The 25,021-nt window shown below is 38.1% G+C and overlaps 4 protein-coding genes across 7 annotated transcripts; 2 read left to right on the forward strand and 2 right to left on the reverse strand.

Moving 5' to 3' along the window:
- Positions 1-1,187: 1,187 nt before the first annotated feature.
- On the reverse strand, positions 1,188-6,096 carry ndufs8a (NADH:ubiquinone oxidoreductase core subunit S8a). The gene is made up of 8 exons (XM_081362010.1): positions 5,911-6,096; positions 4,931-5,013; positions 4,186-4,242; positions 4,003-4,068; positions 3,721-3,810; positions 3,446-3,618; positions 3,150-3,278; positions 1,188-2,006 (listed from the first exon to the last, which is right to left on the reverse strand). The coding sequence occupies exons 3-8, from the start codon at positions 4,226-4,228 to the stop codon at positions 1,875-1,877; spliced, it is 633 nt and encodes a 210-aa protein (XP_081218136.1). The 5' UTR covers positions 4,229-4,242; positions 4,931-5,013; positions 5,911-6,096; the 3' UTR covers positions 1,188-1,874.
- Positions 5,306-12,621, forward strand: LOC308688713 (type-1 angiotensin II receptor A). 2 transcript variants are annotated; one of them, XM_081362007.1, is made up of 7 exons: positions 5,306-5,655; positions 7,565-7,704; positions 7,804-7,993; positions 11,498-11,636; positions 11,720-11,884; positions 11,973-12,051; positions 12,142-12,621. In XM_081362007.1, coding segments are annotated over exons 1-7 (927 nt in total). In that variant the 5' UTR covers positions 5,306-5,654; the 3' UTR covers positions 12,355-12,621. The 2 variants fall into 2 exon arrangements, with proteins under 2 accessions (XP_081218133.1, XP_081218134.1); XM_081362008.1 differs by having other exon boundaries at positions 5,503-5,655; positions 11,567-11,636; positions 12,142-12,525.
- Positions 12,479-14,010, reverse strand: tmem187 (transmembrane protein 187). Its single transcript, XM_081362009.1, has one exon. The coding sequence runs from the start codon at positions 13,945-13,947 to the stop codon at positions 13,177-13,179; it is 771 nt and encodes a 256-aa protein (XP_081218135.1). The 5' UTR covers positions 13,948-14,010; the 3' UTR covers positions 12,479-13,176.
- On the forward strand, positions 13,334-24,329 carry LOC308688712 (uncharacterized protein). Of its 3 annotated transcripts, none has more exons than XM_081362006.1 (7): positions 13,334-13,586; positions 16,640-17,629; positions 17,778-17,851; positions 22,218-22,719; positions 22,857-22,938; positions 23,045-23,227; positions 23,385-24,061. In XM_081362006.1, exons 2-6 carry the CDS (start codon positions 16,688-16,690, stop codon positions 23,200-23,202), a joined length of 1,758 nt encoding a protein of 585 aa, XP_081218132.1. In that variant the 5' UTR covers positions 13,334-13,586; positions 16,640-16,687; the 3' UTR covers positions 23,203-23,227; positions 23,385-24,061. The 3 variants fall into 3 exon arrangements, with proteins under 3 accessions (XP_081218132.1, XP_081218130.1, XP_081218131.1); XM_081362004.1 differs by lacking the exon at positions 13,334-13,586 and adding an exon at positions 15,934-16,414 and having other exon boundaries at positions 23,382-24,061; XM_081362005.1 differs by lacking the exon at positions 13,334-13,586 and adding an exon at positions 16,227-16,414 and having other exon boundaries at positions 23,385-24,329.
- Positions 24,330-25,021: the final 692 nt, after the last annotated feature.

The raw sequence follows: 25,021 nt of genomic DNA on the forward strand, positions 1-25,021 counted from the left end.
TGGGGCAAATTGAGGGACTTTTGAAGTAGGCCTACTGAATGTCTGTATGGAGACATTTGGTAAATAAAGGCAAAAAGTGTCATTCAGGTTGAAGTGCCCACCGGGATAGAAAAACAAGCGCACACGTGTTACAACAATAGTTGTAACAAAGGCACACCATGTATCTGCTTTTGAAGTAGGCCTACTGAATGTCTGTGGGGAGACATTTGGTAAATAAAGGCAAAAGAAAGTGTGGGTAAAATGAGCCTTATGCAGTCTCTGCATGGACCCACCACCACTCTGACATTCATTTGTGGCTCTGATTGATAATATCCACAACACTGTGTCTGTGTGAATGTATTTCAAAAAAAGTTTTAGAAGTAAAACACAAACTATAAACATAATGTAATGGAGACCAAGTTCCATGCAGTGAAATATATTCACAGTCCTCTGTGTCTTGTGATTGAGTTGCAGTTTCTCTGGGATGTGTCGGCATCTGGGAAGAAATAGCCTATACAATTGAGTTTAGAGTTGCAGTGTGTCCCTTTCATTTGTTTATGTAAAAATAATTATGTTCATGAAGGAGAAAAGTAGCAAAAATGGACAGTATGAAAGTCCTTCACAATGTTAAAAGGAAAAAAAAATTATATTTTTTTGTGACTGGGTATGTTTATACATAAACCCAAGTAATAAAGAAAATCTAACAATATGGATGATAAACTCAATATCTATGTTACTTAATGACACTTCTCTCCAGAGCTGGCCATATGTTCTGTTAAACTAAAAAGAGAAAAAGTCATTATTGGAAACAAGTTACAATTTGAAAGTTAAAATCTATAGACATTTCATTTACCTGTTGAGAGTGTGTTGACAATATGTGTAGTTGGATCGTTGAGCAGAAACCCAGTAATGAGGAGGTGGCTTTGACAGTTACAGATTTGAAAACAAAAAGGCGGGATTAAAGATCCCTAAACTCTATTTATAATAAAACGGTCCTTCAAGAAGACACGGCTCTAAATAGAACTGTTACTACGTGTAAATAACCATTTATTTATGGTTTTATAAGACAACCAAGATTTCACATCCCTTTAAAAAGACATTCAAAGAAGCAAAATAAAGATATACGAAAACTTCATCTTAAATATACATCATTTTTATGAAGCTGTCCAAAATATTTCAATTTAAAAAGAAGAGGCAGGAGATTGTGAAAGATTTGGACAGAGCATTAATTTATTATATACGGTACACAAGTATTTAGTCTTTGTACAGTTCTCACAAGGACAAATAAAATGTTTTACCTGCAAGGATACAATGTGAGAAACTCAACACTTGCTGAAGTGCTTTTGTTTGTTACAACTCTTTCTTCATTTAAACCCACTGGATGGTCAAAATATGAAAGGAAGAAGGAAGAAAACGGGGAGGATGGATTGACTGCTGCAAAATGAGAATATAACATTGGCCTCAAAGTAGTGCGTCATCCTTTGTGGTTTTCGAGAACAACTTGGTTCTCCTGCCATTAAACACTTATTACACAACTGACCTCAGTTTCTGTGTGAGGTTGTGCTGAATGTTCAAAGTCAAATGACGGCTGTAGATGTACAGAGAAATGTTTTAATGAGAGGCACCACTTCAAGGCTGCTGTATTTTTTATTATTATTTGAATGTGTGAACTTAATATCAGAACTGAGCATCTATATGTATGCCCAAGTTGAAAAAAGTATGTGCATCTTCAGAAAAGAATTCAGTCCCTGGGCATTGAAAAGGTACAATCAGCACAACTGTAACTGTCTAAAACCAATTCTTCCTTATGCAATTGAAACTGTGATTATTGGTAAGAGAGCATGTTGAAGACTATATTGTCACTGTGTTGAGAGGAGACAGTCCATGAAGCATGTTTATCTATAGAGATAGTCAGCTTGAATGTTGGCAGCGATCTCAGCCTCCCACTTATCTCCATTGTTGAGGAGCTTCTCCTTATTATAAAGCAGTTCCTCGTGAGTCTCTGTGGAGAACTCAAAGTTGGGGCCCTGAAAAGACAGAGGAGTAGAGATAAACATTAACTTCAGGGAATCTGGTCATGTACAATGCAATATGGCAAATTTATTCATGCTTCATCCTAAGCATGTACACTGCTTATTTTCTGCAATATTTGCATGCTGTACAATATCACAATACTAATTTAATGAACATTGTATAATATATACACTAATGTTCAAAAGTTTGGGGTAAGATTGTTTACAACAAATTAACTCTTATTAAAGCTGCAGTCCATAACTTTTGGTGCTCTAGCGGTTAATAAACAGAACTGCATGCGTCTTGCGGAAGAACCGGAGCTACTTCTCTCTGTTTATGTCTATGACAAGTCACACAGGTAATGGGCTACTCCACAGTCTAAAATAGTCCGAATATAAACGCTTATTATAGGTGTTCCGTAGTGAATTCAGGATAAGTCAAAAAACACAGTTTGGAAAATGGATTCATGATGTACTCGCTTATAAATTTTGAACACACAAAAAGTTATGGACTGCAGCTTTAAGCAAGGATGCATTAAATTGATCAGTAAAGATACAGAAAATTACAAAAGATTTCGATTTCTATTCATCAATGAATCCTAAAAAAAAAAAAGTATCACTGTTTCCACAAAAATATTAAGCAGCACAACTGTTTTCATCTTTGATAATAATAATAAATGTTATCCAAATTAGCATATTAGAATGATTTCTGAAGGATCATGTGACACTGAAGACTGGAGAAATGATTAACACCACAGGAATAAATGACATTTTAAAATATATTTAAAAAATATATAATTAAATTTTTATATAAAGAAAGTCATTTTAAATTGTAATAGTATTTCACAATACCGTTTTCACTGTATTTTTGATCATTCGCCCTTGGTGAACATAAGAGATCACATTACAAAAATCTTACTGACCCTAAACTTTTGAATGGTAATGTATATCCTATTAGGTTTTTCTTACTTTATTTTTTATATTGTGCTGTAGTATCTTTCTGACAGCTCTAAAAATAAATTTTGTAAACTTTTTTCCACAGATCTCCTAGAAACCAGTTCGAACACCTCTGCTTTAAGGCATGTTGTCTTAAAACCCATTAAACAACCTACTAAGTGACGGGATGAGCAGTTGAAATGTGTGCTGCTAGATGCTCACCTCTACAATAGCATCCACAGGACAGGCCTCCTGGCAAAAGCCACAGTAGATGCATTTGGTCATGTCTATGTCATAGCGCGTTGTTCTCCTGCTGCCGTCAGCACGAGGTTCTGCCTCAATTGTAATAGCCTGAGTGAGAGAATTAGGGTGTCCCTTTGCATACATTACTTTTATTTTCTTGTAATTACTCTTCCTATTCACATGTGCAAATAAATAAACATACATGCAATTACTGCTTGTCATTACAGTGTCATGATATATCAGGATGAACAAGGGCAGTTAGAAAAAGAGTGTACCTGGGCTGGGCAAATGGCCTCACAAAGTTTACATGCAATGCATCGCTCCTCTCCAGAGGGGTACCTGCGCAGAGCATGTTCGCCACGGAAACGGGGAGACAGAGGGCCCTTCTCAAATGGGTAGTTGATTGTGGCAGGTTCACGGAAAAGATAGCTCATGGTCATTCCCAAACCTGCATCAACACAAATATCCGGTGGTTCCTACCTTTTCTGAGTAATCGGGATTATTTATGTGAAGACTTTATGGAAGATAAAAGGCTTATGTTGTTACTGACCTCTGAACAGCTCTGTCCACAGAAGAGTCTGTGCTGCACGGTCCGTGATGGACTTCATATCTGTGGCATCTTCCTGATTATTGACATACTCTGCATATAGAAAAAGTGAGTATAAAATTTAAAACAACTGTGAGAAGAAAATTGTGAAATTAAAAGTCACTATTATCTTTTTTATTTTATGCGGAAACGTGGTTCCATAAAACCGGGATGTGATAGGAAAAGGTTTTATTATTAAGAATGTATATTAGAGTGGATCCTGTTTTTGTACTATGAAATACTTACTTATCCCTGCTCTGTGTGCAGACAGGCTGAGAGGCCGTGCAAGACATTGACTGGCCAGAAATGACCCTAAGGAATAAATGTATAACATCACGCATCTGTGAGCCAAGACTTTATTTTGATCACCACATATTAAGATATACATAAATGCCACTGTATTCGTATGCTTCTATTTCATAACCCCACCTGGCCTTGATACGGTGTAGACCACACGTAACGCAGCAGACATCTCAGTGAGGTGCACTGTAGGTAAAAGGGACAATAATAAGGTAGAATGGGGGTTTTCATGTGTATTTTGCTCAAGTTACAACACTGAACATTCTAATGGACATCTACTGACAATTTTTAAACATCGAATTAATAAAATAAAATAACAATTTGGCAGTTACACAAAAGTGTGCCATGAATTACTTCCCCTTACAGAACGTAAACAAAAACCCAAAACCATTAGTTCCGCTCATATCGCGAGGTAGCAGATAAGTTACATAAATGTGGTTAATTTGAGAACCACACATCAATTAATCTTTAGACAGAATGTAATACGTCCATAATAATGCATTAAGCACTGTTTGGACTGCAGCAATTGACTTAGGACACGAACTCAAGCATGTCAAGCAGACTAGCTTTCGACACATTTACTACAGTTTCATTAAGACATCAATGTGTATTTACATATTTAATCTTATCTGTAACTCAGTGTTATTTATTCGAAGGCAAATGTTGCCCGTGCAGTGTTTGTAGTAGCTTAACCACAGGCAGATTTCTCAAGGACTTTCAATGACTATACTGCTATTATTCGTATAACCTTTAAACCAATATTTGACCTCTTAATATTTAATTAATTATATCGGTTGCACAAAATGCGTTGCGTGCTCACAAAAAAAAAAAAGACAAAAAATACAGTTGAGTTTAATAATCAATTCGTACTCACCGGACAGTCGCTATTTGGCCTTCTCAACCAGAACAGCGGACGACTGAGGAAATGCACACGGAGAACGCCGGAAGTGAGATTCTCTTACAAAATATAAGACAGAACAGAATTACAAATAAGGATACAAAATTAAAATATTATATTAAATTAAAAATAATAAATTTAATAAAACGGCCTCTATAAATAGATTTGGATTGTTCCACTATCATAAAATTATTCAATAATGTAGTTTGTCATATTATTTGAGAAATTGTATAATATGATATTTTATTAAAATTAAAAGATCCTTCACTCAAACATTGGATTTTTTTTTTGGTCAACATTGTTTAAGCATTGTACAATGATTATGACAACATAATTTTGAAAATATGTTCAGAGTTCAGACAGACACGAGTGTTAACACTACATTTTTGGGTTCTGCTGGTGTTTAAAGTCCTAAAATGAAGATTTCTGTGTAAGGATTAAACGATTTCTCTTATAATGCTTTGTTGCACACAACCATTAGTGCCGTCACTGTGAAAACGGCTGAATAAGTGTTCAATGGTTAAAGCTTAATGAAGCAGGTTAAGTTTAATTAAAGAAAGCTGTGACGTCTTATATTTCCTCGTGTAATCAAGGTGTTCAGTGCTCTCGTATCACATATCCAGAAAACAGCCGAGTGTGAAGCTTTCCTTTTTCTATGCTAATCGTTGGGTTTATCTGTAGGTCTCTGCTTCGGTGACAAAGTAAGTTAACCACCTTTAAACAAAATTCTCTGTACCCTAATATTCTGTGAAGGATTAAATGTAATATGCTGTTTTACACTTAAAATTAAAGCATTGATTTTATTAGCATTGATGGTTCCTTAAAGAACCTTTAACATCCACCTATTGCATAAAAGGTTATCGTGGATAACCTTCTTTTTAAAGAGGTTTTTAAGTTTCTTTGGGAAACTCAAAATCACTGTGAAAGTCTCCTTTTGAAATTATTATTTAGCCTACTCAGGTTGATGTAGACTATAAGCAGGGCTTGACTTTAACAACATCTGCAAAATGAGGGTGGATTTCAGCAGTAACATAGTTGTCATGATTATTCTTAGTTTCACCCTCATGGACTTTTAGTTTGTATCCTTCAATCACATGTCTCATTTGTTCTCAGTTTCCCTCCACTTGTTTGTCTCCTTGTTTGTTCATTGCATTCTAGTTTATTTATATAGTTATTCATCAGTTCCCTCATTTGAATCACCTGTGTTAATCAATCATCTTTGTTTTCACTTAGCATATGCCTGTGTTTTAGTTCTCATTTGTCGGTTCTCGTTAATGCTTATGTTCAGTTTGGTGTAGTTCTCTTTCGTTTAATAAAGTCTGTTCTCTTTTATCTTCATCTTCATCTTCGCATAATAACTACAACACACTCAGCCAAAGGGGACAGCAGTCATTCCTACTAGTCACTTTGGCAGGTTGAATTTTATATATAATATACATTTTTAAAGTTTTAAAAAGGCATCTGAAATAATAAACTAAGTGCAATGTATAGTGCTGTCAAAAATATTAGATGCATAAATATAAATATCTATACATATCCATACTGAAATATCTGAAACACTTCCAATACTAGTTTTCCGTAGAATAGATACTCATCTCTCCGACAACGAGTTGACACACAAACCCTGTGTCCCTTTACTCACTCGTTTAATTTGCTCCGGATGAATATTGCTGGTGTTACATGGCTTGAATTTCTGCGTTGGGTTGCGCATCATTTTAATAATTTTAGCAGATTTCGTGTGCGCACATAAAGGCGCCTTCTGAGTAATTTAATTGCGCTTAAACAGTCCAATACTCACAAAAGAACAACAAAATGCGAGTATTCATGTAGACACAGTCAGTTGTGTTTTAAAGCAACACTAAGGAACTTTTCCTCTTCGGTCCCCCTACAGGTTGGAAGCGGAATTGTCCATTACCGCTGTCGTAAATAATTTAGCCTACCGCAGCCTTCAGACAAGGTAGATAGTATGTTGCATGATTTTATGAAAGTATGACGTATTGCGACATCAGAAACGAAGAAAAACTAAATAATGACTATTGTAACGCTTGACGTAAAGCAAGTCAAATTTGTAGTTTTCTTATGTCTCATTCGAACTACAGAAACGCGACCCGGTTTGGCAAACTTGCATAGTGCGGTTCTAGCAGATATAGGGCCTCAAAGCGAATCCAGAAGTGCCTTTCACCCTGTTACGACTTGATGAACCACTGAAACCATTTTGGAAACATTATTTTAAGGTAAAAAATGTTACTTAGTGTTGCTTTAACTTTCAAGTGAATGTAAACCGTTGAGAAAGAAAATGCATGTGTAACAGTACAATGGGTATCAGGTCTTAAAGTGACAGCAGCCTAATATATATATAAGTAACCTGCTGCCAAATTATGAGATAATATTAAAAATATCTAGGCTATGGCAGTTTCCCCACATTGTTTCAATGTCAAAATTGTGGCCAGTGAAAATGCAGAGTGGCTAATAACTTTGGAAAACAACTATAGCCACAGTCGCTGATGAGCAAAAAAGTTAATGTCAAGCCCTGGCTGTAAGTATGTAAATTGCATTGCTAAATTGATTCTTGATTCCGATGTGTGAAAATATGTATCTTATTCCTTTCAGTGAACACTTCAAATAATATAACGGAATCAGAGGAGAATTATTGGTCCAGAATTGAGAAGTCTGTTCTCGCTCCCATTCTCACAACTGAGATGGTAGTGGGTGTTTTGGGAAATGGACTGGTTTTGATAGTTAAAATAGTGGTAAGAATAATGTATATTCTCTCTTCCCCTTAGAGAATGTTTTAAAATACAATGAACTACCTCATGCCTTGATTTATTTTATTTTCTGCTTTCTCACAGTGTAAAGACCATTTTCAGTGTCTTTACTGGCTGCCACTTTTCAGTCTCACGCTCTCAGATTTCTTCTGCTCCTTCCTCGTAATCTGTGGCTCCCTCTTAGCTGTACTGAGTGATGGTCAGATTTCACCTTGGTGTGAGGTGGTGAGCCTGCTAAAGTTCACCTTCATCACCTCTTCCATTGGAAGTATAGGTATGGCTGACATTGAACAATTTATAGAGTTAATTATAGCTCTATGGGATATCTTTACAAATACTGCTTTCATTGTCATTTGTAATAAAGGACAATATATAAACAGTCCTTTGTACTGAATGGGTGCAGACAGGTGCGTTGGACACAGGATATATTACGAGGAAAGATTAAATAATACTTCTTACAAGCAATACCAGTGTTTGAGATTTTTCTTCTTTCATTATAATTAATAATAAAATGTTTATTATTATTAATTGGTTATTTAAAAAGGGTACTTTAGTTTCAAAGATTGATTAAAATTCTGAGTTATTCTGAGAACTAAACTCCTGTTTGAGCCTTATTTTCTTTAATCTATTAATGTTTATCTATAAAATCTATTAAAGTTTTCTATAAAAAGAGTTATGCTGGGGGGGGGGGGGGGGTGTTAAAAGGGTAAAATTCTTAGAGCTAAACTCCTTGTTTGAGACTTTAAAAAAATCTAAATGATCTATATATAAAACAATTGTTACATTTATACAATTCTTTTCCTCTGTCCTCCTCCTCGGCTTGGGATTTTTTTTCTTCTTTCATTATTATTATGACCGCCGCTAGCGTAGCTAGCGAAAGCGGTCATATAGGGATTGTCAAAGTTTTTTTTTTTTTTTTTTCCGTCACCTTACTGAATTTTTCGTCAACGATACCAGGGACACCGAAGCACCGGGGAACATGAAATTTGGTGGGCATGTAGCCCACTAGACTTCTAAGGAAAAATTTCGTTTGGTCCCCGGGGGCCACTCCCCCCCCGTGCTGGGCCCCCCCAAACCCCAAAAAATGCAGTTTTTCCTAAATAACTACCTGAACCGTGGCACCGAGGATGAAGAAATTTTTATGGTATGTTGGTCTACTAGACTTTTACGGAAAAATTTCGTTTGGTCCCCGGGGGCCACTTCCCCCCCCGCGCTGGGGCCCCCGTAAATTTTTCGTCAACGATACCAGGGACACCGAAGCACCGGGGAACATGAAATTTAGTGGGCATGTAGCCCCACTAGACTTCTAAGGAAAAATTTCGTTTGGTCCCCGGGGGCCACTCCCCCCCTGCGCTGGGCCCCCCCAAACCCCAAAAAATGCAGTTTTTCCTAAATAACTACCTGAACCATGGCACCGAGGATGAAGAAATTTTTATGGTATGTTGGTCTACTAGACTTTTACGGAAAAATTTCGTTTGGTCCCCGGGGGCCACTTCCCCCCCGCGCTGGGGCCCCCGTAAATTTTTCGTCAACGATACCAGGGACACCGAAGCACCGGGGAACATGAAATTTGGTGGGCATGTAGCCCCACTAGACTTCTAAGGAAAAATTTCGTTTGGTACCCGGGGGCCACTCCCCCCCCGCGCTGGGCCCCCCCAAACCCCAAAAAATGCAGTTTTTCCTAAATAACTACCTGAACCGTGGCACCGAGGATGAAGACATTTTTATGGTATGTTGGTCTACTAGACTTTTACGGAAAAATTTCGTTTGGTCCCAGGGGGCCACTTCCCCCCCCCGCGCTGGGGCCCCCGTAAATTTTTCGTCAACGATACCAGGGACACCGAAGCACCGGGGAACATGAAATTTGGTGGGCATGTAGCCCCACTAGACTTCTACGGAAAAATTTCATTTGGTCCCCGGGGGCCACTCCCCCCCCGCGCTGGGCCCCCCCAAACCCAAAAAAATGCAGGTTTCCTAAATAACTACCTGAACCGTGGCACCGAGGATGAAGAAATTTTTATGGTATGTTGGGCTACTAGACTTTTACGGAAAAATTTCGTTTGGTCCCCGGGGGCCACTCCCCCCCCCCCGCGCTGGGGCCCCCGTAAATTTTTCGTCAACGATACCAGGGACACCGAAGCACCGGGGAACATGAAATTTGGTGGGCATGTAGCCCCACTACACTTCTACGGAAAAATTTCGTTTGGTCCCCGGGGGCCACTCCCCCCCCGCGCTGGGCCCCCCCAAACCCAAAAAAATGCATTTTTTCCTAAATAACTACCTGAACCGTGGCACCGAGGATGAAGAATTTTTTATGGTATGTTGGTCTACTAGACTTTTACGGAAAAATTTCGTTTGGTCCCCGGGGGCCACTTCCCCCCCCGCGCTGGGGCCCCCGTAAATTTTTCGTCAACGATACCAGGGACACCGAAACACCGGGGAACATGAAATTTGGTGGGCATGTAGCCCCACTAGACTTCTACGGAAAAATTTCGTTTGGTCCCCGGGGGCCACCCCCCCCCCCCCCAAACCCCAAAAAATGCAGTTTTTCCTAAATAACTACCTGAACCGTGGCACCGAGGATGAAGAAATTTTTATGGTATGTTGCTCTTAAGGGCCCACATCAACCTAGCCCATAATCACTCATTTGTGATTTGCGCCCCTCACATAAAAAATGAAAATGCAATATTATTCTGCTTTTATCGCCCCTATCTTCAGTGGAGATGTTCAGAACTGCACCATATTTCATGTGTATGATTAACTTGACATCCTCTGGGGGTATCCTCTGCTAAGTTTTGTAGAATTTCATCCATGGGGGGGGTATAAAATAAATTCATTTATGTGCACATTTAGTGACTGTACACTCATCGGCCTGTAGATGGTGCTGTTGAGCGAAGGGTTGCTGGTTTAGGATGATACTGTCACACACACACATGCAGGAATACAAACAAACGCAAGCATGCACACACACTGACATCCACACGCACAGACACACACCCATACACACACATACAAATCCACATGCACAGACACACACACACACAAACACACACGCGCACACATGTACGCACACATACATACACGCACAGACACACACACACACAGACACACACATACACAAACACACACACATACACACACACACACACACACACACAGACAGACATGCACATACTATTACTTTTTTTAGGTATATACATAAACACACAATACAGCCAAATTACTCCACGTCATTTATTTTTGTGGAAAGCCAGTGCAGGCCTGAGCGGCGGTCATATTTTGTACCGCGATGCGGTACATCTAGTTTATTTGGTTATTTAATTTTTATTTGGTTATTTAAAAAGGGTAAAATTCTTAAATGATTAAGGCAAGTCTTTGAACTTTATTTTCAAGTATTTTTTTTAATTAGAAAGCGAAGTTATTCTGAGAACTAAACTCATAGTTTTAGCCTTAAAAAAAAATCTACATTTTCTATAAAAAAAAGAGTTATGTCACAATTACAACAGTTCTTTGTCCTTAGCTTGGGATTTTTCTTCATTCGTTATAATTAATAATAAAAAAATGTTTTTAAATTATTATTATTAAAATATTTAGTTATTTAAAAGGGGTACAATTCTTAATATGATTGAAGCAAGTCTTTTAACTTTTTAAATTTCAAAGTTTTCATCAAAAAAAACATTTAATTTAAGGTGAATATTCTGAGAACTAAACTCCTCCAAGTTATCTATAAAAAAGTGTTATGTCACAATTACAGCATTCTTTTCTTCTTTGTCCTCAGCTGTTCTCTGTGTTCAGAGATTTATGGGCATTCCTTCCAAAGGTAAAATACTGTCTATTGTCATGGCAGTTGCATGTGTGGCATCATGGTGCATTGGAGCTATATTTGGAGCAGTGCCAGTAGTCTATGACTGGATAAGGTGGGTAAAGATGCTCAGAGATACTCCAAATACTGTATATGCATCTACATAACTTCTCACTGTACTCTGCGTCCCATGTTCAGGTATGATCCAGCTGAAATGCTGTGTGCAGTGTTCTGGGAGAGCAGTTACTCTGACATGCTGGTTTACATCCTCTGTGCGTTCTCCATCTCCATCTTCATCCCATTTCTCCTCATACTCTGCTGCTCCATCCTGACTTGTGTAGGGTTTGGGAAAGAGTATTCCAGGTTTGTAGAGTTGGAAGTGGTGAACACAGAGGTTTTCATAAGGTCATTTCCTGTGATATCAGTTTGCACGTTTTATCTGTTTGTATAGCAAGGATGATCTGTCCTCTGTCACGCCACTACTGGTGATCTTGTATCTGTTCTGCTATGCTCCATTTGCTGTATCTGAGGTGAGAAAAGAATGGAAAAATCTTCTGTTCTGTGTGTTTTTCAGTGGCCTCTCTGGTCCATAAAAATTCTGCTCATTCTTGTTGTCCTAGTTGGTTCTCCTTGGAAGGCTTGATCTGTCCCCTTCTCCTGAATGGCTGAGATCACTATCATCAGTAATGGCGTATCTGGACTGTTGTTTAAACCCATTCATCTACTGCACAAATAAAGACTTCCGAGAAGCAGTATTCATACTGTTCTGGAAAAAAAGGAGATCGACTTTTTCAGAGCCAGTGCTGACTGGGATTACAAAGCTTGAAATATGAAGATTATTTACAAGCAAAAAGATAAGAGAGTTTTTTTCTTCTTCTGTGAAACACTTTGTAATGCATCATATTATGATTTTTAATTGTAACAAATGATACAATATTGCGGTGTGTTTTTGCTCGTTGTTTTAATGAGTCAAGTTAAGGCAAGAATAATAGGCTGTTAATTTGTATATTGTGCATTTACATTCATTTTTAGTCTTCAACTTAAAAACTGGAAAATGAGACTATTATGAACTATACATATATATATATATAAAGAGAGAGTAAGTTAGGTAGTTAAGTAACAAACAAATAATGAACAGCTGTATTTGTATTAACTAACGTTAACAAAGAAAGATGAACAAATACAATAACAAATGTATTGCTCATGGATAGTTCAACCTTAGTAAAGTGTTACCAAAATATATAGCATATATATATATATAGAGAGAGAGAGAGAGAGAGAGAGAGAGAGAGAGAGAGAGAGAGAGAGAGAGAGAGAGAGAGAATAAAATACTGTATTATAGGGATTCAGTCAAAATAGCCAATACATAAATGGCTCATGTTTTTATATGTTAGGAAAAATATGGCCCCTTTAAAAAAAAAAATAGGATTGCTAAAATGAATCAGGAAGATAAAGAAGATCATCAGATCAGTGTGTATTTACAAACTCGTTGATCACATTAAAATCATTAGACATTTGTACAATCTGTAGGCTGTCAGTGTGACATGATGTTACTGACAAATAATACAAAATATAGCATGTTCATTGCCTTATTATTCGGTTGTATTGTGTTCACAGTACGTAGACTATACTTATTAAATGACATGTATGAGCATTTATGAAGAGCGTTTTTGTGCATTTTCACTAAGGCGAGTGAGAAAACAAAAACTGTAATGAAACTGCAGAATGTCGCATACTTTGGACCAGAAATGTCCCGTGAGATTTTGAAACACCCAGTACTCTGCAAGAGAATGATCCAGAAGCTTCAGAACCACGAAACCAGCGCAGGACAGCACCGCCAACCACAGGTAGCGCATGGACTGCGTATCTCCGTGGCTCATCTGCGCTCGGACGCCTTTGAACACGGCGCAGGAGACGTGAAAACCCAGAGCTACCTCAAACCCTCGGTCGTGGAAGAGCGCCAGGCCATAGCTGAGGATGGAGCACGATTCGACCATTAAAGCGTAACGAGATGACCAGCCTTGGTCAATGACATTACACCACACCAGCACCCACGCAAAAATAGGTAAAGTGAACCACTGGTCCAAAACAGCGGGCGCGCGCCCCAAGGTGGCCAAGCGGACCCACTGCACCGGTCCATATGCGACTGCCATGAGCGCAAACACGTCTTTGGTGTAAGCGGCTCCACTGCTGTTTTTACTGTCTGACATCCGTTGCAAGATCCAATAGATTCCCAATAATACGTATCCTGAATTTATCAGACAGTTAAACGGCATGGCCAAGAAGGCAGGGAGATCGTCTACTTTCTTCTCCGCATAGTGATCATAAGTGACATCCACCAAAACTTTGTCGAAAATGTGAGTGTTTGCAAGCGCTATGCAAAGCAGGAAGGGCACGAGAACGTGGGCGACCGCTGACATCGTCATTTTTTTTAAAAAGAAATACAATTCCGTTTAAAGCGACAGCAAGAAAACATGTGGGATATTGTGTACAAACAGAGCCCGTCTACGGAGAGCCTTGGCACTTCCTATTAGCCCCATTGTATCGATCTTGGTTGCAGTTCCATTAGAATTCCACTGGAGGTGATCGCGGGCGAGTGCAGAATGAATGGGAGTCAATGGGGCTAGACGGCTAAATGTGTCTCTTTCACCCGATTGCCGTTGAGAAATCTCAGATTTTATTGTAGGTTTTGCAAGTTCAACATGGGTTATAGGTCGAAAGTTGAATGAACGAGTACTTATTTCTTTTCGATTTCTTACAGGTTGAGTTGTTGTTGCCCATAACACGCTAGCATTCTGCTAATGACGTCAGCATTCTGACGTCATTGACATTTTAAAAGACTTTTTAAACCAAATAAGTGACTCTAAAAAATCTAACACCCAGCAATGTGTAATTTCTTTGCATCTCCTTTCGAATACAACATTCAAATTACTAGACAAAAAATTATATCCTGAGAAAAGTGGATTTTGAGGGTTTTTCGCCATAGACCTCCATTCATTCTGCACTCGCCTGCGAGCGCCCCCGCATGGACAGAGACGTGTTACTGCAGCCAGTCCAGAAACCGGAAGTAAGCAGAGAGTGCCAATTCTCTTCCTTTTAGACATTCTCTGGTACAAAGTACAAAACAGTGGTTGTGTTCCGCAATCTAGATCACGTGACGACCACTGTAGGCTTTCATTGGTTGCCACAGTGACCTTGGAACTCTCTGAATTAGCATACAACCATTCTACTATTTTTTCCCTATGATTTTTTCATGTAGGCTAGCCTATACCATAGACACATAATAAATAAATGTATTTATTATGTCCATGGGCTATACTGTGTAGGCTACACTGTACAGTATGCACATTTTCTATATGGAATAGCCTTTACCCTGATGAGTCTGAATTTGCCAAAATATGCAGCCACACTGAGGCTATTCCAGGTATACTTTCATCACTTCCAAAAAGATGATTAGACATTTACAGAAATTTGGATTGAAAATGGAAATGAGCGTCTATCATCTTTATTTTTGAGATTATAGGCTAACTATGCTACTCTAAATACGGTCGCCGTGATTTTGGCAAGTAATATGCTATCCCTAGCCCTAAACCTAAACTTAGAGAAAAAAATATGTGTAGAAGCCCCTAACCCTTGTTGTAAGCCTAAACTTGACATTAACTGTAAACCTGGCCCTCAAATCTGATTGGTTGATTGGAATGTTGTTCCAGTATTCTCTGAATGGATCCAGAACCTTGTACTTGGTGAAATCATGTTTATCTCTGAAATTACACATGCCAGTTGATGTGGTCATAGAACAGTTTTTCATTCATTCATTCATTCATTCATTCATTCATTCATTCATTCAGTATGCCAGTAGTTCTCCCCCAGGGGTCTCAAGATGAATTAATAATAATAATAACTTAGACAATACAACTAAAAATATATATATTTCTTATTTTAATTAAAACTGTCAAAACTACAAAAACAGTCTTGAACATGGAAGCCAATTTTAAAATTGTGATGAATATACATTTTTATAATATTGACAAACTCATAAATATTTAATGGAGTTGAAATGTACAAAAATACAAAATATTTTTTAAATCCTTATAAATCACAACAAAAGTCATGGGGCCTTTGAATATTGTTGTGGACAATGGGGGACCTTGGTGTCAAAAAGGTTGAGAACCCACTGCAGTGTTGTGTATGCAGTAAGCATGTGTTTTCACTGGTGTGGGTGTGTGTATGAGCACATATCTATGTGTGGAAGTCATGACATCATTTACAATCAAGAATGCAGTTCAAAGATTAAGTGGAAAGTCCTGGAAGGAATTTCTCAGATCACTAGACTTTCCTGTTTGTCAAGTTTGTCAGACCAATGTGCTTCCTTCTGGCAAGATCCAAATACAGAAAGATTCTTTAACATTTCCAGTCAGGATTTTATTTCTTGAAGAAATCGTTAAATGTTTCCTGCTTCCGTGCAGTCCAGTAAAGACTAGAGATATGTTTGATTATGAAAAATAACATAACATCAAGACACATTCTGTAAGTTAATTCTTAATATTTTACAGTTTCCTTCCTCCATGTTTTACATTTCTGCACAAACTGCACATTTTGAAATGATTTATAGAGGAGGAGATGGATTGTGAGATAAGATTTAGAAAACAGGTTTTGGCAGTACAGAAATGCTAGACTATAAAAGGACGTTCAAAGACAGAGAGAAGGCAGTGACTAAGAGGGAAGCACAGAAACAAGGTGCTCCACACTGGTTGCACAACTGTTTTGCAAGAGCTATTCTATGGATTAAAGAAAAGACAGATTAAGTTTTAGCGCTCTTCAAAATAATTAAGCAATGCAGGATATGTAAAGGATAACCGAAAATGAGAGACTATGGAGGAACAAACAGCAAAGGTATGAAAAGATTGTTAAAGACAAGATATAGATCTGCAAGAACGCATTTAAGTTCTTAAAGAGCACACAAAGATCTAAAATGATATATGGTTTGTATAATATATTAGAGTAGGCTAAATATGCTCTGTCGCTATTGTACAATCTTATAAAGTATACTAGAACTAAGTTTGAAGAAATAAAAGGTAAATAGTTACATAAAAGCATTAATTGTCTTTTTTCATGCAGAGTGATGTGAGGGATGGTCATGAGAATAACATCTCATTGCTGCAGTCTATGCTGCTGAAACTTAACACGAGTCCAAGAAAACGTGTTCACCGTCCAAATAGAAGTACTTTCAAATCAGATGCACTTCTAGATACAACCTCCCAAAGTGTGTTTTACCAATCTCTGGAGTCTGAAGAACGTATAGCAAATGAAGACAGGAGCGATTTGGATACCACAGTCAGATCTGATGGTGATGAGAAACAACCAACAAGGAGTTCTACAACAGAAGATGGAAATGAAGGGGTTGAAGAGTTCAGAGGGCCTCCAGATGAGTTGCATGAATGTGAGAGAAAGAGTTTTCCTCCTATCTCTTTATCCATACAAACACAAGCAGCAGAATCAAGTCAGGGACCAAAAGAAGGTGAGCTGTTGGAGGACAAAAACAACAAAGAGCCAAGCGTGGAGGAGCACATGGCTGGAGCTGCATATAATCCGTCTCAACAATCATCTGCATACATGCCTCTCCTCTCGATGTCCTCAGAGAGATGTGACACTGCACAGATGGAGTTTAAGCATGAACAACTAGATGAGGCTTGTGGTGGTCCCTCAAAAGCAGTTGGTATGGACACAAGCAGTGTTGTAACCTATCAAACTGCTGTGAACATCACAAGCAGGACAGCAAGATCCGCTTCAGATCCATTAGCCCAGAAGCGTAGGGAGGAGAGAACCCTCTCAGCTCCAAGCATGTCAAACCTCCAGGAATATGAAAACATTGCAGATACAGTGAAAAGGTTCAGCAAAGCTGCTGCGATTTTGGGATGGGAGGATTCAGATATGAGTTTCGGGGGGGTGGAACAGGAGAACTCTCTTGTCAAAATGCAAAAGAAGGGAGTGAAAAACAAGATGAAGAATCTTACTCATAAATTCATGGAAAAGTTGAAAGAAAAACATGATTGTGAGAACGCCGACAGCAAGAGCATCCAAGACAGTGGGGAAGAAGAGGCACAATCCGTATGTTTACTTTATCATACTTCTATTCTCATACATCTTAAAGTATGACAGATCTTTAATTTCAATGAATGTTGGAACTGATAAACTTTTTTGTTAGCTGCGTTTTAACTATTTAACTTTTCCCTGTGCTCAACGAATCACCATGCAGATAAATTCCATGGAGATGGAAGTTGAGGTTCCACCACTTCCACCAAAAAAGGGGAGATATGTTTTCTTAAACAGGTGGGATATGCTAAACATATTTACCAGTGTTATTTTTATATTGTTTATATAGCCTACTATTGTTGTATTTATTCATATTTTGTGAATTCACTTTTATTGATATTTAAGTTTGAATTTTTATCTTAATTTTTTTTTTATCTTAAAGGGATAGTTTACCCAAAAATGAAAATTCTGTTATTAATTACTCTTGTCGTTCCAAACCCGTAAGACTTTCGTTCATCTTCGGAACACAAATGAAGATCTTTTTGATTAAATCTGAGAGATTTCTGTACTCTCTATTGACAACCTTACCAACAACCACTTTGACGAGACTCAATCGCTTTATGTGATGAACAGATTTAATTTAACATGCTGCGTAACACGAGAATGAACCTCATTGGTTCTTGCAGAAGCTCGAACGTGCTGTGTAACACGAGAAGGAACATACTTGAGCTTCCATTACCAGATCTGATGTGTGAGTTGATTAATATGCAAATAAAAGCCTAAATTCAATCTGTTCATCATAAAGTAAAATTTTCGGAAAATTTGGATTAAACCCCTCAATTCATATGGATTAGTTTTACGATCTCTTTATGAACTTTTTGAAGCGTTAAAGTGTCAGTTGTGTAGCTGTCAACGGAGGGACAGGAATCTCTCAGATTTCATAAAAAAGATCTTCATTTGTTTTCCAAAGATGAACGAAAGTCTTACGGGTTTGGAACGACATAAGGGTAATTAATGTCAGAATTTTCATTTTTGGGTGAACCATTTAAATGATTCATGTGGGGCCGATGTACATGATTAAATCGTGTAAATCCAACACACCTTTTTTCAGTGTAAGGGTCTCAACCTCGGGCTACTGTCCTGCAGAGTTGAGCTCTAACCCTAATTAAACACACCTGAACCAGGTAATCAAGGACTAAAGGATTACTAGAAACATCCAGGTATTTTGGAGCTAAACTCTGAATGACAGTGATCCTCCAGGAGCTGAGTTTGACACATGTGATATAGACCAGGGGTTCTCAACTCTGGCCCTCGAGGTCCACCTTCCTGCAGAGTTTAGCTCCAACCTTCATCAAACTCACCTGCCGTATCTTTCTAGTAATCCTGAAAACATTGATTAGCTTGTTCACGTGTTTTTGATTACAGTTTAACTCACGCCATGTCGTAATTACTTAAATTACATGATTTCAACTTGTAAAAAGCGTTCACGTCCTCGTAGAGCTCATAATTACTTCTTGTAAGATGGGAATTGTTCGAGAGTTCCTACTTATACTACGTGACCCCTGCATATTAATTTAGGCATTGATAGTGGTGCCATAGAAATGCATAATTCCCAGCCCAGAATATAACGTTGCATGTTGTCATCTTGAGACTATTGTAATTACAACATGGAATGAATACTGCATAAACTCTGCAGGAAAGTGGACCTCAAGGGCCAGAGTTGAGAACCCCACTTGTTTAAATGTTATATGCACATTACTTTTTTTCCAATTGAAACTTTTTTTTTTTTAAGAGCACTTCCTTATTTGTATTATGAAGTCCAACTATTTATAACTCATTTCTAGTTCTGTGACATTCCTTTTATGTGACGTGATGGAACAAATCAAACACAAACATGTATGTTGTAATAGAGATCTGCTACGGCTGGCCCTTAAAAACTGGAAAAAATATGGATAAATGGTGGAAATACATAGCCTCTGGTAAAATCTCAAGTTGCACACAAAGTCCACTGTTAAAAACACTGCATCATATTTTGAGGCAACGACAGATGGTAACACTTTATTTCGATAATCCACTATAGACCAGTGTTTCCCAACTCTGTTCCTGGAGTCACACCAACATCTCAATCAGCTCCCTAGTTCAGTAGTCAGGGTAATGTTCAGGGAGTCTGCCATTTTAAGTGCTGTCTGTCTCAATCACAAATTTCTTCCAGTGCACTGAAATGTTTGCTGCCTTAAAAGTCCCAAAATGCACCGTGAAAACCAGGGAGCATCGATGCTCACTATGTTCCCTTCACGGAAGTTCTGAAGTACAAAACATAAATCACACAGGTGAGCCAACTCACTACACATAATGACACGCAATCGATGTTTTTAAGAACCATTATTTAATTATATTTCAGCATAAACATGCATCAAAAGTAATGAACATAATAGCTAACATTTATAAATTATTTATGGCTGAAATATTTATGGCTGCACTTGCACTTATATGTAACAATAAGAAAATAATTTCATATCAGTTCTGCAGTTGTTCATAAATACCAGTAGTGATGTTGTACAATGAGGACGTTGTCATGTCACCGGAAATAGAGTCATCAGTGCCATGTGTCGTGAGCGCAGGGTCCTTACTGTCCTTACCAGTGCCCGAATGAGATTCACGAAATACGAGGCTGGGGAGCCGATTGAGACGCATCCCAACACTACACATTTTCAAACTCTCCTTAACAAACACGCCTGATTCAACTCATCAGCTCATTAGAAGAGACTCCAAGACCTGAAATAAATGGGTCAGATAAGGAAGACCTAAGGGACATTCAAAATGTGTACTGTTGGCGTTCCTCCAGGAACAGGGTTGAGAAACACTGCAACTACATGGCAACTAGAGGTCATTAGAGTAGATATGCTTAATATCTGCTGACTGTATACTTTGTAACTGACTATATTTGCAAGTACATGTCAACTTATTCTACTAACCTAAACCTTAACTCTTATGTAAAAGTCTACTAATACTAATGAGAGTTGACATGGAGTTGCAAATGAATGAGAGTTAATTGACATGTAGTTGAAAAGTTACTTAGTTAACAGAATGTCTAAAGTGGACTATCAAAATAAAGTGTAACCCAACAAAGGTTTGAATCTATGGTAACACTTTTCAATGAGGTCCCATTTGTTAATGTTGTAGTTAATGCATTAACTAACATGCAATGAACAATATATTTGTTGCATTAATCTTTGTTAACTTTAGTTAATACAAATACACTCACCTAAAGGATTATTAGGAACACCTGTTCAATTTCTCATTAATGCAATTATCTAATCAACCAATCACATGGCAGTTGCTTCAATGCATTTAGGGGTGTGGTCCTGGTCAAGACAATCTCCTGAACTCCAAACTGAATGTCAGAATGGGAAAGAAAGGTGATTTAAGCAATTTTGAGCGTGGCATGGTTGTTGGTGCCAGACGGGCCGGTCTGAGTGTTTAACAATCTGCTCAGTTACTGGGATTTTCACGCACAACCATTTCTAGGGTTTACAAAGAATGGTGTGAAAAGGGAAAAACATCCAGTATGCGGCAGTCAAAAATGCCTTGTTGATGCTAGAGGTCAGAGGAGAATGGGCCGACTGATTCAAGCTGATAGAAGAGCAACTTTGACTGAAATAACCACTCGTTACAACCGAGGTATGCAGCAAAGCATTTGTGAAGCCACAACACGCACAACCTTGAGGCGGATGGGCTACAACAGCAGAAGACCCCACCGGGTACCACTCATCTCCACTACAAATAGGAAAAAGAGGCTACAATTTGCACGAGCTCACCAAAATTGGACAGTTGAAGACTGGAAAAATGTTGCCTGGTCTGATGAGTCTCGATTTCTGTTGAGACATTCAGATGGTAGAGTCAGGATTTGGCGTAAACAGAGTAAGAACATGGATCCATCATGCCTTCTTACCGCTGTGCAGGCTGGTGGTGGTGGTGTAATGGTGTGGGGGATGTTTTCTTGGCACACTTTAGGCCCCTTAGTGCCAATTGGGCATCGTTTAAATGCCACGACCTACCTGAGCATTGTTTCTGACCATGTCCATCCCTTTATGACCACCATGTACCCATCCTCTGATGGCTACTTGCAGCAGGATAATGCACCATGTCACAAAGCTCGAATCATTTCAAATTGGTTTCTTGAACATGACAATGAGTTCACTGTACTAAAATGGCCCCCACAGTCACCAGATCTCAACCCAATAGAGCATCTTTGGGATGTGGTGGAACGGGAGCTTCGTGCCCTGGATGTGCATCCCACAAATCTCCATCAACTGCAAGATGCTATCCTATCAATATGGGCCAACATTTCTAAAGAATGCTTTCAGCACCTTGTTGAATCAATGCCACGTAGAATTAAGGCAGTTCTGAAGGCGAAAGGGGGTCAAACACAGTATTAGTATGGTGTTCCTAATAATCCTTTAGGTGAGTGTACAATCTAATATATCTTGTTGAAAAGAAGGTTCTCTGCGCTTCTGTAATCCAGGACTCTGATGAAGATGTAACTTTACATCGAAACGTTAGTCATTCATTGTTATGCACCTTAAATAAATATTTTAATCAGTAGACATCTGTGCTGCACCGGCGATTCCTTTTGTCTAATATATCTTGTCTTTCTGAACAGAACATTTACCTTAAAGGACTTCAAACTCGATCTTGAACCGATCAACTTAATGGAGGAGATATTCACAGGAAAAGAATGGCTCAATTACCTGCCCAGCAAAACCAGTCCAGCAGAGAAAGACACCAGTGATCAACCAATGACATATGATGTTCTCCAAACAGAAAAAGATACTCAGCTCGATATTCCACTTTTGACACCACAGCAGGACCAGTCAGAGGACATAAAGAACAGTCAAGATGATGTTAATGATGCTCAACAGGACAATGTAGCAAAAGTAAACAGTGACTTGCATTTAAGACAGGATGCAAATACTTTTGCTATTCCTAAGGCACTGCTAACAACTAATGCAATAAAACAAATGGCATCGGGGATAGACTGCAAGTCAAAGAAATCAGATGACATCTATGACTGTTTGGATATGTATATTATACCCAAAAATGATTTTAAATTAATGAAAAGAAAGTCATCGGATGCTCCGCCGATGAACTTTTCAGCAGTCAAGGTGGGGAATACTTCTGTATTTCTGTCGTTAAAGTAACTATGTTAATATGTGAGAGACTTAATTATTTTACCTTGATTTTAACTGTAACTTGATATAAAGTGGAATATATGACAAATATGATTTTTTTTCTCTCTCAGTCATTTGAATTGCTGGACAACTCTGCTCTCAAAAGTCGAATTGGTCTCAGCAAAAAGAGACCCCACAAACCACCCAAAAAAGGTGAGAAAAACGCTCTGGAGGGTTTGGTGGAGTGAATGTACTAAATGAGAGAAATGAACATGTGGAAACCTCTGACAGATTTGTTGCTCTCGTTTTTTTCTCTCAGTAAAAAAAGAAAAGTCAAACGCCAAATTCTACGAGATTCCTGAAAACATCCTGAATGAATCCCCTGTCCGTGCATCTCTACCATTTAACAGCATCCCCTTTTCCAAGTCTCCTCCTCATCATTCACCACTGTTTCTAGATCATGCCGTCACTCCATGACTGCTCTATCATCTGCAGTTGTCAGGTCAGTAAAATCACATACAGTAGACATTAATCTATAAAAAACACAGCAAGGTACAAATAGAGAAAGACCATTTTGTACTAAAACAATTCCATTATTTAATCAAGTAATGTGATCATTGTATTAATGTTATGTCTGATTTTCCATTTTTTTTTAGCAGATTAAAGGACACCTTGACTGTAAAGACTAGAAAATTCAAAACTGAAGCTAAAGGACATTTATTGGTGGAAAAAGTTTTACTGAAAAACTACTGAAATGACTGTAAGTTTGGATTGCACTGATTTAAGATGTTACAGTGGATAATGGTGATCATGTTCTATTTTCCTATTTGCTAGGAAATAACTCACCTTTTTTTATTCACCCTAACAATTCTTTTTATAACAAATGTCATAAATATGATGATTTATCATGTTAATGTAGGCAAAATGGAATTTTGTGTTATTGAAGTTAATAATACACTTGTTCATTTATAACTGCTGATGAACTGTAAAGCACATTAAATCATAGTCTTTTTCCATATTATAATGAGATTTATTATGTAAAATAATTTTAGATTGTGTGTGTGCGTCCTTTGCTTGCTTTTCGATTTTGCTCATGAACTGTAAATCAACAAGCTATTAATTATTGTTTTTTTCCTTTCCATCCCTTTCCCTTTTATACTACTTCCTGAATTCAGTTTTGTGCTTAATGTGAGAATTCTGTGAGAAACCTATGAAATTCTGCAGTATTTAAAACCTGGCTAAAGGCGATGACTTTGAAGTATTAAAGTATTCTTAATTAGTGGTTCTAAATCAGGCAAACACTTAATAAATAAAATCAAGTGCTTGTTTTGATTGCAAAAGTTCTTTATTATCATTTTAATCAGTTTTTATATATTTTTTTGTTGATGCATAGAAAATCCTTTAATTCAGAAAGTTTTATGGGATGATAAAACTGCTCCATCTACTCATGGTCTTCTTTCAGCGTGTCATGTCGTTTGAAGGCGCAGATGTAGTTTTTCTTGACATCACAAGAGTCGTCGTTCCACCTGCCAGCCTCTGAAAATGTGAGGGAAAGTGACATGTACAATATCAATATCACTATAATAAATAATTTAGCCAAAGTCAAGTCAAGTCAAGTCAACTTTGTTTATATAGCGCTTTTCACAATACAGATTGTATCAAAGCAGCTTCACAGTATTAAATAAAATAGTACATCAGTGTTTGTTTCTAGTGTAAAACATCCACGTTTGGTAATGCTCATCAATAGTATTGATGATTGATTAATTAAATTAAGTATCCCCAACTGAGCAAGCCAAAGGCAACAGTGGCAAGGAACCGAAAAACTCCATCAGGTGACCTAATGGAGAAAAAAAAAACCTTGGGAGAACCCAGGCTCAGTCGGGGGCCAGTTCTCCTCTGGCGTTTATGAACTAGAGGTCGGATTTAACTGTAAGATTAAAAGTATTATATGAATGCCTGGCTGAAGAGATGCGTCTTTAATCTAGTTTTAAACTGGGAGAGCGAGTCTGAGCAACGAACAGTATCAGGAAGACTATTCCAGAGTTTTGGAGCTAAATGTGAAAATGCTCTCCCTCCTTTGGTGGATCTGGATATCCTAGGTATGACCAAAAGCCTCGAATTTAGTGATCTTAAAGAGCGCGATGGATTATAGGGCGATAGAAGATCCGTTAAATAAACTGGAGCTAAGCCGTTTAGGGCTTTATAAGTCAGTAGCAATACCTTGTAATTAATACGTAACTTTATAGGTAACCAATGTAGTGATGATAAAATCGGTGTTATGGTCAAATTTTCTTGA

This window comes from Scardinius erythrophthalmus (assembly GCF_964197995.2).
Source record: "Scardinius erythrophthalmus genome assembly, chromosome: 3".
Lineage (NCBI taxonomy): Eukaryota > Metazoa > Chordata > Actinopteri > Cypriniformes > Leuciscidae > Scardinius > Scardinius erythrophthalmus.

What these genes read in the sequence shown, in the direction of transcription:
- tmem187 (XM_081362009.1), bottom strand. Translation starts at nt 13,947, where the DNA reads ATGACGATGTCAGCGGTCGCCCACGTTCTCGTGCCCTTCCTGCTTTGC.
- LOC308688712 (XM_081362004.1), top strand. Translation starts at nt 16,394, where the DNA reads ATGGAGGAACAAACAGCAAAG. An exon ending in TGGAGGAACAAACAGCAAAG is followed by an intron (nt 16,415 to 16,639) that starts GTATGAAAAGAT and finishes TTTTTCATGCAG; the next exon opens with AGTGATGTGAGGGATGGTCA. An exon ending in GGGAAGAAGAGGCACAATCC is followed by an intron (nt 17,630 to 17,777) that starts GTATGTTTACTT and finishes ATCACCATGCAG; the next exon opens with ATAAATTCCATGGAGATGGA.
- ndufs8a (XM_081362010.1), bottom strand. Translation starts at nt 4,228, where the DNA reads ATGTCTGCTGCGTTACGTGTGGTCTACACCGTATCAAGGCCAG. An exon ending in AGGCCATTTGCCCAGCCCAG is followed by an intron (nt 3,279 to 3,445) that starts GTACACTCTTTT and finishes TCTCTCACTCAG; the next exon opens with GCTATTACAATTGAGGCAGA. An exon ending in CTGTGGATGCTATTGTAGAG is followed by an intron (nt 2,007 to 3,149) that starts GTGAGCATCTAG and finishes CTGTCTTTTCAG; the next exon opens with GGCCCCAACTTTGAGTTCTC.
- LOC308688713 (XM_081362007.1), top strand. An exon ending in GTAGTCTATGACTGGATAAG is followed by an intron (nt 11,637 to 11,719) that starts GTGGGTAAAGAT and finishes TCCCATGTTCAG; the next exon opens with GTATGATCCAGCTGAAATGC. An exon ending in CTCCATTTGCTGTATCTGAG is followed by an intron (nt 12,052 to 12,141) that starts GTGAGAAAAGAA and finishes TTGTTGTCCTAG; the next exon opens with TTGGTTCTCCTTGGAAGGCT.